This window comes from Papaver somniferum, chromosome 4 (assembly GCF_003573695.1).
Source record: "Papaver somniferum cultivar HN1 chromosome 4, ASM357369v1, whole genome shotgun sequence".
NCBI lineage: Eukaryota > Viridiplantae > Streptophyta > Magnoliopsida > Ranunculales > Papaveraceae > Papaver > Papaver somniferum.
In genome coordinates, this window is record NC_039361.1 from 69,995,188 (window position 1) to 70,008,853 (window position 13,666).

A 13,666-nucleotide genomic window follows, 5' to 3' on the forward strand; every position below is an offset into this window, starting at 1 on the left:
TTTGATGCTAATAGTTTGTGAAAACAAATATTTTCGTCCTAATTGAAATAGAGTTTACAACACTTAACCATAATTGGATTATAGACATAGTATGCGTACTTGCATATATGTTGATCCAAGACCGGTATAGTATGCATACCGGCGAGGTCAGGTAAATCCCGGGAACCTTGGTATGTGTACCCGTACGTGTACTAGCGAACTCAGTTGAAGTACGTGAAATATTGTATGCGTACCCATACACATACTAATTCAACTGTTGTTTGGATGTGTGATAGTATGCGTACCCATTCGCACACTGTCGGACACAGTCCAAGTCCGGCTACTTAAGTATGCGTACCCGTTTGCATACTTGAGTGGGTTAAGTTCTAGAATCGGTTATGTCATGAACCAATACATTTATATAATAAGGAATGCAATCTTTTGCAAATTGTGGCTATAATGTTCATGAATTGATTCGAGTGAATCAAATCGATTTTGCTTCAATTGTGTCTTGTATACTTCTATGAGAATATAAACAATTGAACAGCTCTATAACTAGTTTCATTTGAGTCATTTGAAATATTTGTGGTTAAGATGAATAGGTTGATATGAAAGTATTCATATGTCTAACTTCGTTTAACTATTGTTGAACCAACAAGGTGTACACGTTTAGGTACGGTTACTCATATCTAAATGAAGGTACATTTCATTTGTGTGTAACAAGCTAAGTTCGATCTAACGGTTGAAGGATATTAGCTTGAGTCTACTCAGGTTTTCATCTAACGATGAATATTGAATGCTTTGTTACCAAGGTAACATTGACTGTAAACCCTGATTTGAAAACTATATAGGGGAGAACTCTAGCAACTAGGAAACCTAATCTCCACACCTCTTGTGTGATACTAGTTGTGACTAGAGTCGGTTCTCCTTTAACCTTAGGTTTTTCCAGAACCCTGTAGGTTAACGACTTGAAGACTTCATTGGGATTCTGAAGCCAGACCCAACTATTTTCTCTGTATTTGCGTGTTCTGATCTTGCCATGTTCTATCGTATTGAGTATTATCTTCTCTAAGAGTTGCTCGAGATTGATCTCCGATAGGCAAGATAAAAAGAAGTCACAAACATCTTCGTCTCATCGTTTGTGATTCCACAATAACTTGTTTCACTTTCATACGATTAAGATTATTGTGAGGTGATTGGTAATACTAGGATGTTCTTCGGAGATATAAGTCCGGTTTATCAATTGGTTCATGTGCACCTTGATTTATCAAAAGACAAAACAAAACTTATAAGTATTTCTGTGGAAGACAAATTTATCTATCTCAATAGACTTTTCTATGTGAGACAGATTTGTTTATCAAGTCTTCGACTTTGGGTCATAGCAACTCTTAGTTGTGGGTTTGATCAGCTAAGGGAATCAAGTGTTAAGAATCCTGCTGGGGTTCAGAGACGTAAGGAGCGTAACTTTACCTTTATCAGTGTGAGATTGATTAGGGTTCAAATACATTTTAGTCCTAAGTTCATTGGTAGTAGGCTAGTATCTGTAGCGACATAATACAATGTGGTGTTCAAAGCTGGACTAGGTCCTGGGGTTTTTCTGCATTTGCCTCGTTAACAAAATTTCTTGTGTCTGTGTTATTTCTTTTCCGCATTATATTTGTTTATATAATAGAAATATCACAGCTTGTGCGTTAAGTTCAATCAGTTCTTGAATTCGGCCTTTGGGTTGTTGATCGAATTCATTGACACTTGGATGTTGGTTTGTGATACCGTCCAAGTTATTTCTCTTATTCAATCGGGATCGCAAATTCATATTTGTTTGATTACAGATTTGTTGATGGTGGTTTTTTGGTTCAGGGATAAAGTTGTGAATTTCCCGCATTTAATATGCTGTCACTCTGCAAAGAGACAGAGCCATGTAATAGTGATGAGTGTTCAACCTTTTTACCGGCGCATTTATTGAGCAATTCAATATATTCATGAAATTTACCCAGAATGGTGCATGTACCAACAATCCCAGATGTTCTGTAAATTTCGGCACCCTGCCTATATTATTCATTAATATAAGACCCACTGAATACTTTTCTGTGCTATGTTCCCTGGATGAACCATTAATAATGATATGACATGACAATTAATGTTCACTAGCAGCAGAGTATTATGAATTTCCCAAAGTATCAAGGTTAAGGTCTTTGCATAAAAGAACTCAACAGGAAAGCATACTGCTCTCCGGAAATAAATTTAAAGAACTCTATGCAGATTTCAATCAATTTTGTGATAACTTACGAAAATATCCAAACCCAATTAATTTGCAAAATTAAGGTTTTGCTCCCCGTGCAGTATATCAGACCTTGCTGGTCGAGATTAAGCCTAGGCAAGCTAGGAAATTGATCCTCCATGGATTAGTAGGTTCAAAATCCTACCCAAAATCAGAAAACAGGGAATAAAAAAGAGGAGCCGCGGAAAAAAGGAGCAGCAGCAAAGGGAGGTGTGGTCGTGCCATAAGCCAACCGGCGCCACTTACCAATGGCCACGCCCCATGCTGCTTGACCGGCCCTCTTCTTTCCCATCTACCAATCAGGTCGCTTTAAATCCGCCACACGCACACTAGAAGTGTGGCCACGCCCATGCTTGGACGACCTCTTTTATATTAACGAATCAGGTTGCTCTAAACTATCCACGGTGTTAAAAGAAGCAAATTGCGCCAGATTGTCACAAAGTCAATTGGTTCTCCATAACCGCGCCAACATGCCAAACATGCCATATTGCACCAATGAGCTGAACGGCATGCCAACATGCCACACCGCCACGCCGAACGTCCCACTTTGTGGCAGCATGCCAAACGTGCAATGAATAGCGCGCCTATGCGCTAACCCACCTTCTGTTCGTGGCCCAAATTGCGCCACTTCGGGACCCACAACATGCCATGATCCATGTGGGACTCGGGAAACCCAAAGAATGACGCCATACCATAGCCACTCATAGCAACCCTTGCTCATGTGGCCGTTTCCACATTATGGCCTTGCTATAGTTCCTTTGTCATGGCTACGACACCGTTTCCACAAAAAATGTCACTGTGCCGCGGCTACATGCCACACGCACTAATTAGGGTTTTGGCATGCCAAACCCTAATTTAGGTAAAGTTGCTACACCAACCAAGCCAAGTAATGCTACCCAGAGCATTGGGATTTATGTGGCAACTGGAACTAATATTGCCAAGCCAAATTGGGTCTAAAACCAATGTGCCAAAATCTAGCGGCCATGGCTACCCCAGGTGCTACTTGCGCCACCTTGCCATCGGCATGCGCTAACTATTCCAACCATGCCATTGTGCCACCGGCATGCGCTAAGTATGCCACTATGCCATTGGCATGTGCCAATGACGCCACTGTGCTATTATCAGGCGCCAATAGAATGTGGTCATAATTAATGGTCGCCCTTTCTCATGAGTTACGATCTCAGCCGTCCAAATTCGCCACAGAATTGATAGGCCCGTGGCAAGTCTTAGGAGACCAAACAAGATAAGCCTAATAGCATCACATGTTATTCTCCTGCGGAAAGTCTCCTGACTTTGACTTGCCACACATAGCAATCTGCTACACGTTTTCCATGAAAAACACTCGAGGCATCAAACATGTCACAAACTGGGGGATACTCATCAGGGTATTGGTCTGGCGGTATACAACGTGCGTCGTGCAACACACCCATTTTAAGAAAGTGTCAGAAAGCAGGGCAGTTAGTGGCGGCAAGAAGTAGTGGGTGTAAACTAACCTGTTCCCTTCATTGTGGGAACGTGGTTTCTGGCATTTACACATGACCCCACTTCTCCATCATTCAATCATTCCCACTTTCTACGAGATCAGGGTGCGTTCAATATGACTTGTATAAATAGGTTTTACCTATTTCAACCAAAGGGGACAGTTTTGGTTAACAACAACACAGTATCCAGAAAACACAAAAGAACTGATAGCTTACATTATGCAAGTCAGTTCCATATTCTGATACAAGTCATAAAATAGCCACACCTTCAGAATTAACCATTCTGGTGTCAACACCTTCTTCGCTTCCCTCCCTAAGACCAACCATTCTCCTTCACTTTGTGACCAAAGCAAGACTGGAACGTCCATTTCTTGGTTTAGGCCAGGATTGTACACATTGATATCTCGAATCTAAAGTACTCCCATGCAATGCATTTGTTTTAGGTTTAGATTCGTTTCTCATCCACATACACCCAAATTTACCAAAACCAGCAGAAACAGTTTTTACCCACAAACAACATTGAATTGAGAAATTGAGATATAAACTCTTTGATGTAATTTTCTAAAGATCGAGTCTGACTGTCTAGTTGATTCTCTTGAAAGTATATTGGAGTTTTTCCATACAGATTGCTAAGCGAAAGATTGGGTGTGGTTGTTAGACCCCTGCTTTTTCAAAATGAATATAAGAGGATAAAGATCTTTTTATGGAAATCCATTCGTAATGCATTACCAATTAGAAAGTAGTTACGTCAATACAGACAAAATTTTGATATGCAGTGTATTTTTTGTAGTAATTCTTGTGAATATGTTTAGAATGTGCACTTTGAATGTTCTTGTGCAAGATCAGTTGGATGTTTACCTCCTTTAGCATGTTTGAGACTAAACATGACAACTGATTGTCCTTTCATAGATTTGTATATTAAATGGATTGTAGGTGAATATACTGAAAATGTTATAAAAAATTTAGCTACTAAATATTGGATAATATGGAAGGAAAAATGTATGAGGATCTTTCAAGATAAAGCTAACACTAGTTTATAATTTTTTTTAACAATACAAAGATACATAAATTTCTGGCAACTATCCCCTTATAAAAGTCTGGTACTAATGTGGTACAAGATACTTCAATTAGAACACATAATACCTTGACAGATACAATTGCTTAACATAAATGGGAAACTCATACTTTACACAGTATAAATTGAGTATTGATGTTTCCTGGCTACAAGTATCTTCCATTGAAGAGTATGGGCTCATTCTGAAATCAAATATAGGAAATTATATCTCTGTTAAAGCTGGGACATTTAACGCTTCCTCCCGTGAAGAAAGCAGAGGCTCTGACCTTGTTAGAAACAGCTTCCTGGGAAAAAGACATGAAACTTCATCAATTCTGAATTGAAGGAAATTATCAAAGGATCGTGGATTTTTCCAATAACAAGTCAAATGCAATACATTGGAGAACGATACAGAAATGTGGAAGCAATTTTTTGGGTTTCAAGTATTTTCATGGAGAAGGAAATAAAGTAGCAGATGCACTGGCAAAGGAAGAAAGGAATCCACAAACAACAATATAATTAAATGCCAGATATCTTACTGCCTTCTATTTCTTTGGATAGACATTTTTTTGGTTTTTGATAATTCAGTTTTTGTTATTGAGAATTGGAATTTGTTAGGCGACTCTCATATCGTGGGTCATATTCCTGGGATAAGGATAACCAGTAGAGTTTGATTTCCTCCTTACTGTTTATATTTTCTTTTTTCGTCTCTTTTTAGTTTGTATTATATAAGTCTCTTTTTCTTTGTTTCTTAATACAACGTATAATCTTTAAAAATAATCACAAGTATCAGTTTCGTCGTACCCTGGGTATATGGACTTGGTGCTTGGATTATTGTGTTTCCTGCCAGAGCAGCAGAATACACCAAAGTAACCGTTACTCTCATGAAGAATTTTTTAGGAAAGTATGATGCAACTGCTTGCCACTTGTGAAGAGTAACACCTTATGTTCGGGTCTTGTAATAGTAAACAAAGGTGATATCTTTTCTTCTAAGGATAACAAAGTCACTATATATATGGTCCTTCCTCGTTTCGTTCGGTCGGCCTGATAACCATACAAAAGTGTGTGCTGCAATTTTTATTGATGCACAAGAGGTTTGTTACATGAAGGGTTTAGAGTAGTTGTGTTGCCTACATAAAAACTAACCGCTATGGGGTAGAGAGCGACGGATGAGGTCATGAGATTGAGATTGTCGGATTCTTATGTCCGATGATACACAAGCATTTACCACTCCACTGCTCATTTTATAAAATGAAATATTGCGGGAATGGAAGCGACGTAAAACCCCCAGGAAAACCCTAGAAAGTAAATAAAAGTATAGAACCAGATAGATTCCAATTCTCTTCATCCAAATGGAAATCTCAGATATCCCATCTTTTCAAAATCTGTATCACCATAGAGAACACCATCTCAATCTCACAAAAACAAAATTCACTCCTAATAATAACCCCAATTTCTTCTTCTCATCAAAAAATCATTCTCACAACAAGCAACCAAGAAGAACTAGTATCCATTCGATTGTTTGCCAAACCAAAAACAATGAAGAAGAAGAGGAAAAACTAAAACCAATTGGGAGTGGAAACTCTAGGTTCAGGTCAAAATCACAAGATTTTGTTATAAAGAAGTCAAAGGGGAAGAGTAGAATGATATGGGTTTGTTCCACTTGTGGAAATTCATCATCACAATGGTGGGGGAGTTGTAAATCTTGTGAAGCTATGGGTACAATGACTCAGACGTCAGTGTCACAGACTGAATTTGTTGAGGATAAATCAAGGAAATCATGGATAGTACCGCGTAAAACAGACGAGTTAGGACCGCAGAGGTTGACTGACGTGAATAAGGGGGTGAATCAGTTAACTTGGAGAATCCCATTATCTGGAGTTTTTGGTGCTGAAGTATCTAGGGTGCTTGGAGGTGGTCTGGTCCCAGGTTGTTTGGTTTTAGTTGGTGGTGATCCTGGTGTGGGAAAAAGTACATTGTTGTTGCAAATTGCTGCAATGGTGGCTCAAGGGGGTGATTCTGGTGGCCCAGCTCCAGTTTTGTATATCTCTGGTGAAGAGAGTGTTGAGCAAATTGGTAATAGAGCGGATCGTATGGGAATGGGAATCGGAACGGAAGAATTGTTCTTGTACTCGAGTACAGATATTGAGGATATACTGGAGAAAGCTCAATTGCTTTCTCCTCGGGCACTTATTATTGATTCTATTCAGACAATGTATTTGAAGGGGGTGTCTGGAAGTGCAGGAGGTATCATGCAGGTAAATGAATGCACTTCTACTCTGTTGAGGTACGCAAAAAGCACTGATGTGCCTGTATTTTTGATTGGGCATGTGACCAAAACTGGTGAGATAGCAGGACCTCGTGTCTTAGAGCACATTGTGGATGTTGTTTTGTATATGGAGGGGGAGAGGTACTCGTCTCATAGGTTCCTTCGGTCAGTCAAGAACCGGTTTGGGTCCACAGATGAGCTTGGAGTGTTTGAAATGTCACAGTCTGGTCTGCAAGCTGTCTCAAACCCTAGTGAGATATTCTTAAGTGAGCAGCAGTTGGATTTCGATGTTTTAGCTGGACTTGCTATTGCTGTAATTGTTGATGGATCTCGAACTTTTCTGATTGAGATTCAGGCGTTATGCACTCCTGGCATGCCAGTTTCAGGGAGTGTTACGGGAATCCCGCAGAGCAGATTTAACATGATCACTCGTGTTCTGATGAAGCAAGCAGGTCTAAAGCTTCAAGACAATGTCATTTTTGTAAATGTAGTTAGTGGAGTCAAATTGACTGACACTGCTGGTGATCTTGCAATAGCAGCTGCAATATGCAGCAGTTTCCTGGAGTCCCCTATTCCCAATGATGTTGCATTCATTGGAGAGATTGGCCTTGGTGGTGAACTTCGTGGGGTCTCAAGAATGGAGAAGAGGGTGAATGCTGTGTCCAAATTGGGATATAGAAAATGCATTGTTCCGAAATCAGCTGAGAAATCTCTTGCATCCCTTGATCTCGGAGGAATGAAGGTTTTGGGCTGCAAGAACTTGAAGGAAGTAATAAACACCGTCTTTGGGAGCAATTGACCTCTTGCCCATTTCTTCTGAATTCTGCATTGAGTTGGTGCCTATTTACATGGCAGTGTTGATTTGAAAGCTTGTATAGTTGGCTAGAGTTCTGCTCTTGCCTCAGTCAGGCAGTGAAGCAATGTTAATGTATTATCTTGAAGATCAGAATCATAGCTGTCATCGTCTTTCAGTTAGATTGTGTATTATAATGAGTATTGTCAGGTCGAAAAGACTAAATGATTTTAAATTTGGCAAGATCCTTCCCATTCAAACCCTTTGGATAGAATTTTTAACGGATGTTACGATTGTCTTACGGGAGTATATGACCCTCACCATTAGGCTCAACTAGTCTATTCTCTGGTGGCCTTGCCTTTATGAATATATGGTTACGATGGTTCAATGACTTGATACTCGGTTTGCTTGTTTTCTTGACAACAGTTTCATGATAGGACACCATAGATAGATAAGAACGTCGGATAACAGGTCTAGTAGACCTCGTAACCCAATACGATGTCTTCTCAAGTAGAAATTTGCACGACAATTATATGGGATAAACGCCATCTCTATATTTTTCTGGAAAGGCCTTCTACAACACACTCAGAGCCAAAGTGCATCCCTATTTTTCTTTCAGAGAAAATATTTCTACTTGAGAAGCAGAGAAAGGTGTCGTACCAAATCCTCCCTTGCAAATTGATTCCTGCTCTACTCGAGCAAGCCAGAGGTTAGTCCCCTACAGTCGAGCAATGGAAAGCCTCCACTGACACAAGCACAACGAAAATCAGACCAAGTTGAAGTTACTTCACCATCTATGTTGTATAAACGTATGTGCTAACCAGCTTCACAAATCCTCTTCCAAACATGTCATCCAGTTTTGCATTCATGTGTTGTTGTTCTTTGAAGCAATGATTTTGTGTAGTTACAAAAAAGCAAGGTAAACATCTGTCAGACCAGAGTTATTTATCAAACAAGATTTTTATTATATACGGCACAAGTGAAAATCAACACCTATGCAGTCAAAGATTTCTCAAGAAACATTGCAATTAAAGCTATTGCTTTTGCTTGACATACACAAACAAAAAAAAATAAAAGAAACTGTCACAGAATGATCTTTAAATGTACTGGTAAAAAGTTCAAAAAATGGAGAACAAATGATCGATCGATCAATGGTGAAAAAATTCTGTCTTTTTCTTTTCAAGGTCAAGTAATGTTTTACATCACCAATCATTCATCTCTTTCTTCTTCTTCTCATCTCATGTCTCCCAACTCAGCATATGCTGCTCACGTCACTCCAGGACATGCACTTGATCCTCTTGTGATGAGGAATATGAAATTTTGGTTCTTTTGGAACTGTTGGATGCTTCACTGATCTGAAAAAACAGGAAAAACGCAAAACAGATTACAGGTACAAGTCGAAAAGTGAGTTGGGTTCCTCCAAACTCAACAACAAAAGAAATTATATAAAGATGGATACCATAATTCAAGACTACCTTTTAGGAATAAAAGGGCGGTCAAAGTATGGCATTGGTTGAGCTCTTGGAACTAGCTCCTTCCTCAACCTCTTGACTTCTTCCTCTTCTTCCAACTAAAAAACAGAAACCAAGAAGATTGATTGAAAGTATTACTACACGGCATTCAAGACATAAAGATATATAGTTCAGAGTTTCTGACGTTTACCTTTTGCTGCCTATCCTTTTCCATTCTATACTGTTCAAGTAAGCTTAACTTCTCTGCAACCTGAAAATGTCACATGAAAATCAGTACTTATAATCACAAGGCTTTATTAAAAGCACGGAACTGGAGCACGAAACCGTTGGTGAGTAAAGTTAGCCAAAATCATATAGCTTCAGATAAGAAATTGGCAGCTTACCTGAGTATCAAAATCTGCACGCTCAACTGCTCGAACATCACTGTGAAGTTTCAAGTCAATGGGCCTCGTGATGTCTTTTACTGGTGGCTTTATCAAATGCTGAAAACACAGAAACTACATTCAGCATTCACAAAATTATATGCTTACCACCTTCCAATTTGAATTTAGAATGTATCACAATGGTTCTTCCTGAGCCAAATACAGTAGCGAAGTCCTAGTTTATATTATACACCTAAGCAAATTCCGCCATTTAATAGTGTAAATTTCATATGTCCATCTTTATCATTCATATTTCTACTGAGCCAAATACTGTAGCCGTTGAATCTATATAGAGTTCCAGATTACCATGTATACCCCAGGCCCATTTACTAAGTGCGAGTTTAATATGTTCATCTCCTGAGCCAAATAACAATAACAATTGGATAATTGAAGTTCCAGACTACAGTAAGCGCTCACCAAAATACCCGTTCACCAAAGCAAACTTTTAGGTGTCCATCTCTAATTGAACATAGTATTGGGAAATTTACTAACAATAACAAGGATAATCGGATAATTGAGGTCCCAGGCTATTGCGAAATTTCCCATTTACTATTTGAAATTTTCCATTCCCATCTCTAACATTCATACCATACCCAACTGAGCAAACTAAAGAATATTATGTAGTGGACGATTTTCCATACAAAATCTAGTTCTAATCATTGTATTTAAAATCATTAAGAAGCCTAAGAACTCACTTAATATGTAAGCCCATTTACTAGTGCGAGTTTAATATGTCCATCTCCTGAGCCAAATAACAATAACCCAGTTGGATAATGGAAGTTCCAGACTACAGTAAGCACTCAGCGAAATACCCGTTCATTAATGCAAACTTTAGACATCTCTAATTGAACATAGTAAGTCCTTTTACTAACTAAAGTGAGTTTTATATATCCATCTTCTGAGACAAATAACAATAACAATCAGATGAATGAGGTACTAGGCTATTGTGAAATTCAAATTTCCCATTTACTGTTGCGAATTTTCTATTCCCATCTCTAACATTCATACCATACCCAACTGTGCCAACTAAAGATACTATGTAGTGAACGATTTTCCATACAAAATCTACTTCTATATCATTGTATTTAAGATCATTAAGAAGCCTACGAACTCGCTTTGGCATACCTCTGGTTCATCTGTTGTCCATGGAAGGCCTTGCGCAATGGGTATACGTTGCTTCTCCTCTTCCGTAAACATTTCCTGTACTTTCTTTACGAATACCTCTTCTTTATGTTTCCCTCGTTGCTGAAAGGACAATTACCCATTAGTAACCTGTATTCCTTTGAAACAAAGACTGGGCATCGAAACAAAAAATTAATCCCTAGTAGTTAACAATCAAAGATCATTATATTGATTTATACCTCAGTTCTAAGCTTGAATGGCTTTTGACTAGTGACTTTAAGTTGTTGTTTTTTCCTCCATCTCCTTACACCAGATGCTCCAGAAGAATCAGAACTCTGCAAGTAGGCCAAAACAAATCACAGCTATAGTTAAACACTCAAATGCTAATATCACATTCAGCATAAAACCCATTATGAATCACAATTGAAGTATCAATATCATTCAGCATAAAACCAAATACGAATCACAGTTGAAGTACTAATATCACTCGGCATAAAACCAATTAAAGTTGAATAATAATATCACAGTCAGCATAAGTCCCAATATAAATCACAATTGACAGTAAGAACACTCACATTTCTCCGACTCCTTCTGCCACCTCCAGTTGAATTTTTGCTTCCTTGACTGCTATCATAAGAAGAAGACACACCCGATCCAATATCAAACGTGCCCAATTTGAAGGAGAACTTCTCAGCTGGGCAGAAAGATTCTGCAGAAAATTTCTTCTCTGAAAGTATTTTTGGTTGGTGAATACCAGGTAATGCCCATTTCATTCCCTTCTTAACATCCTCTTCTTCTTCTTCTTCTTCTTCTTCTTCTTCTTCTTCTTCTTCTTCTTCTTCTTCTTCCTTCTCTGTACCTTCTCCTTCTTCTCCTCCTTCCTTCTGCGTTGATCTCTTGGGGATAAACCGTAGACTCTCAAAAGCCTTCACCAAGTGCTGTACCTTTCCAGACCCCAAATCCGGTACACTGCTCCGTGCTTCTTCAAGTACTCTTGCTCTTCTTCTCTTTATTTTTGAACTTCCCATTTCATTCTCTCCTTCCAAATCTTCAGATTGTTGAATAGTTGGTGAATTTAATGAATCCTCATTACTTTCTAGGGTTTCTAGGGTTTTAACTTCTTCTTCAATTTCATCTTCTCCGCTAAGAAACTCATTCAATTTCTTCTCCTGCTCTTCTTCGATCTCAGCAACTCTCTTTGATTCTTCGGATTCATGTACATCAACCGATTCCTGTACCGAAAGACTCCGATTCCTGAAAAAATCCTCTTGAGAAGCCCTAAGTGTTTGATAAGCAATACAAGGACATTTCTTCAGATTATCATCCATCTTCTTCTTATCTCTACATTTACAGGTAACTTCTGAGGTTGATGTAGATGCCTTTTTAGGGTTTTTCTTTGCAACTACAAATTTTCTTTCCTGGATCTTGTTTCGTGGAGAAACATTCAATAAACTCTTCAGACCAAATTTCTTCGGTTTCTCAGACTTATTACAGATCAATGGAGATTTCTTCTGCAAAGGACTAGTTAGAGCACACTGATTCGGATTTGAATTTTCGGATCGTGATGGTTTTGGGGATTTCACAGGAGTCGACATCTTTTTCCAGATTTTTTGATCCCGGAAATTGATTCAAAACGGGGATTAATTAAAGTATTAAAAATCGAATTTAGGGTTTTGTGAGTGAGAGAGAGGATATTTGGGGGTATTTTGAGTTCTCTACAGAATAGTGAGGGAGAGAATGAAGGGACGCAATGAACGGGAAGAAGGCGAACGTTATGGCTTATTGACGCTCTAACGACTCTTCTTGTAACGGCTAGTTTTCATAGGATTTTGCTTACGTGGAAACAGATTTTGAAATGATAAAGATGTGCATTGTCATGCTAATCCTTACTTTATGGAGTTTAATTACGGAATCATAAGGGAAACAAATTGCTTGAAGTATTTAAATTTAAATAACATCACTAATGACGTCGGTCAAAATAACATTAAAAATTATTCCAAAAACACCAGGTTGAGTAAGAATCCAAAAAACTTCGATGAATTAATACCGGAAGATCGTTAACATGGTTATTATTCCGATTTCGGCACCATTTGTTTTACTAAAACTAAATAATAATGAATTTGAAGCTAATTTTATCGATGATGTGGTAGTCTTACAAAGCTTTACATTGTTACAAAAAATTAGTGAATTTTGAGATACCAAATCTCACTACTTATTAATTTTAATTTCTGACATTAATTTTCAAAGAGTGATTTTCAGAGAGATGGAGTGTGGAGTTGTACGTTTTGAATTATGTTATTTTTAGTATGAATATAGAGCATTGTAAGAGCAAAACATCACCAAAAGGTTAGTTTCAAAGTCATTGTCATTTATGTGTTATAAAAGAATTGGTGCCAAAATTGCAAGAATGTACGTAAGAATAATAATGTTTACGGATCCTTCCCCTGAATTAATAGTGTTAGAGTGGATGCTCGATTAAACTCACAAGCATTGGTATGTCAAGTCTAATGTCATATTTTAGTTGTCAAAACTATTTCTTAATTTGTAGTCTACTAACGGCAGTTTCAAATTAGATTAGGTTAGGTTGAGTTTTAAGATTTATCAAGTTACCCTTTAAAATTGAAGATCATACATAGACATCATTTGACAAACTTCATTAAAGGTAACAGAGGTTGATTGCTTTTAGACCATTTTCCCTTCTATCTATGTATTTATCAATCGTAACAAAGTCAATGACTTTAGTAATGAATGATTTGCAAAGAAGGAACTCGTCATAGAATAGCAATCAGTGGCTAA

At 38.1% G+C, this 13,666-nt stretch overlaps 2 protein-coding genes across 2 annotated transcripts; one reads left to right on the forward strand and one right to left on the reverse strand.

The window, feature by feature from the left end:
* The first annotated feature begins 5,945 nt into the window (after positions 1 to 5,945).
* On the forward strand, positions 5,946 to 8,036 carry LOC113275833 (DNA repair protein RadA-like). The gene has a single exon (XM_026525398.1). The coding sequence runs from the start codon at positions 6,145 to 6,147 to the stop codon at positions 7,858 to 7,860; it is 1,716 nt and encodes a 571-aa protein (XP_026381183.1). The 5' UTR covers positions 5,946 to 6,144; the 3' UTR covers positions 7,861 to 8,036.
* An 817-nt stretch (positions 8,037 to 8,853) lies between these two features.
* LOC113275834 (caldesmon-like) lies at positions 8,854 to 12,630 on the reverse strand. Its single transcript, XM_026525399.1, has 7 exons — positions 11,446 to 12,630; positions 11,110 to 11,205; positions 10,874 to 10,993; positions 9,710 to 9,808; positions 9,517 to 9,576; positions 9,330 to 9,424; positions 8,854 to 9,209 (listed from the first exon to the last, which is right to left on the reverse strand). The coding sequence occupies exons 1-7, from the start codon at positions 12,463 to 12,465 to the stop codon at positions 9,107 to 9,109; spliced, it is 1,593 nt and encodes a 530-aa protein (XP_026381184.1). The 5' UTR covers positions 12,466 to 12,630; the 3' UTR covers positions 8,854 to 9,106.
* Positions 12,631 to 13,666: the final 1,036 nt, after the last annotated feature.

Coding starts and splice junctions, on each gene's coding strand:
- LOC113275833 (XM_026525398.1), top strand. CDS start 6,145: ATGGAAATCTCAGATATCCCATCTTTTCAAAATCTGTATCACCATAGA.
- LOC113275834 (XM_026525399.1), bottom strand. CDS start 12,465: ATGTCGACTCCTGTGAAATCCCCAAAACCATCACGATCCGAAAATTCA. Junction 9,577..9,709: donor GTGCAGATTTTGATACTCAG/GTAAGCTGCCAA, acceptor TGACATTTTCAG/GTTGCAGAGAAGTTAAGCTT. Junction 9,425..9,516: donor AAAAGGATAGGCAGCAAAAG/GTAAACGTCAGA, acceptor TCTGTTTTTTAG/TTGGAAGAAGAGGAAGAAGT.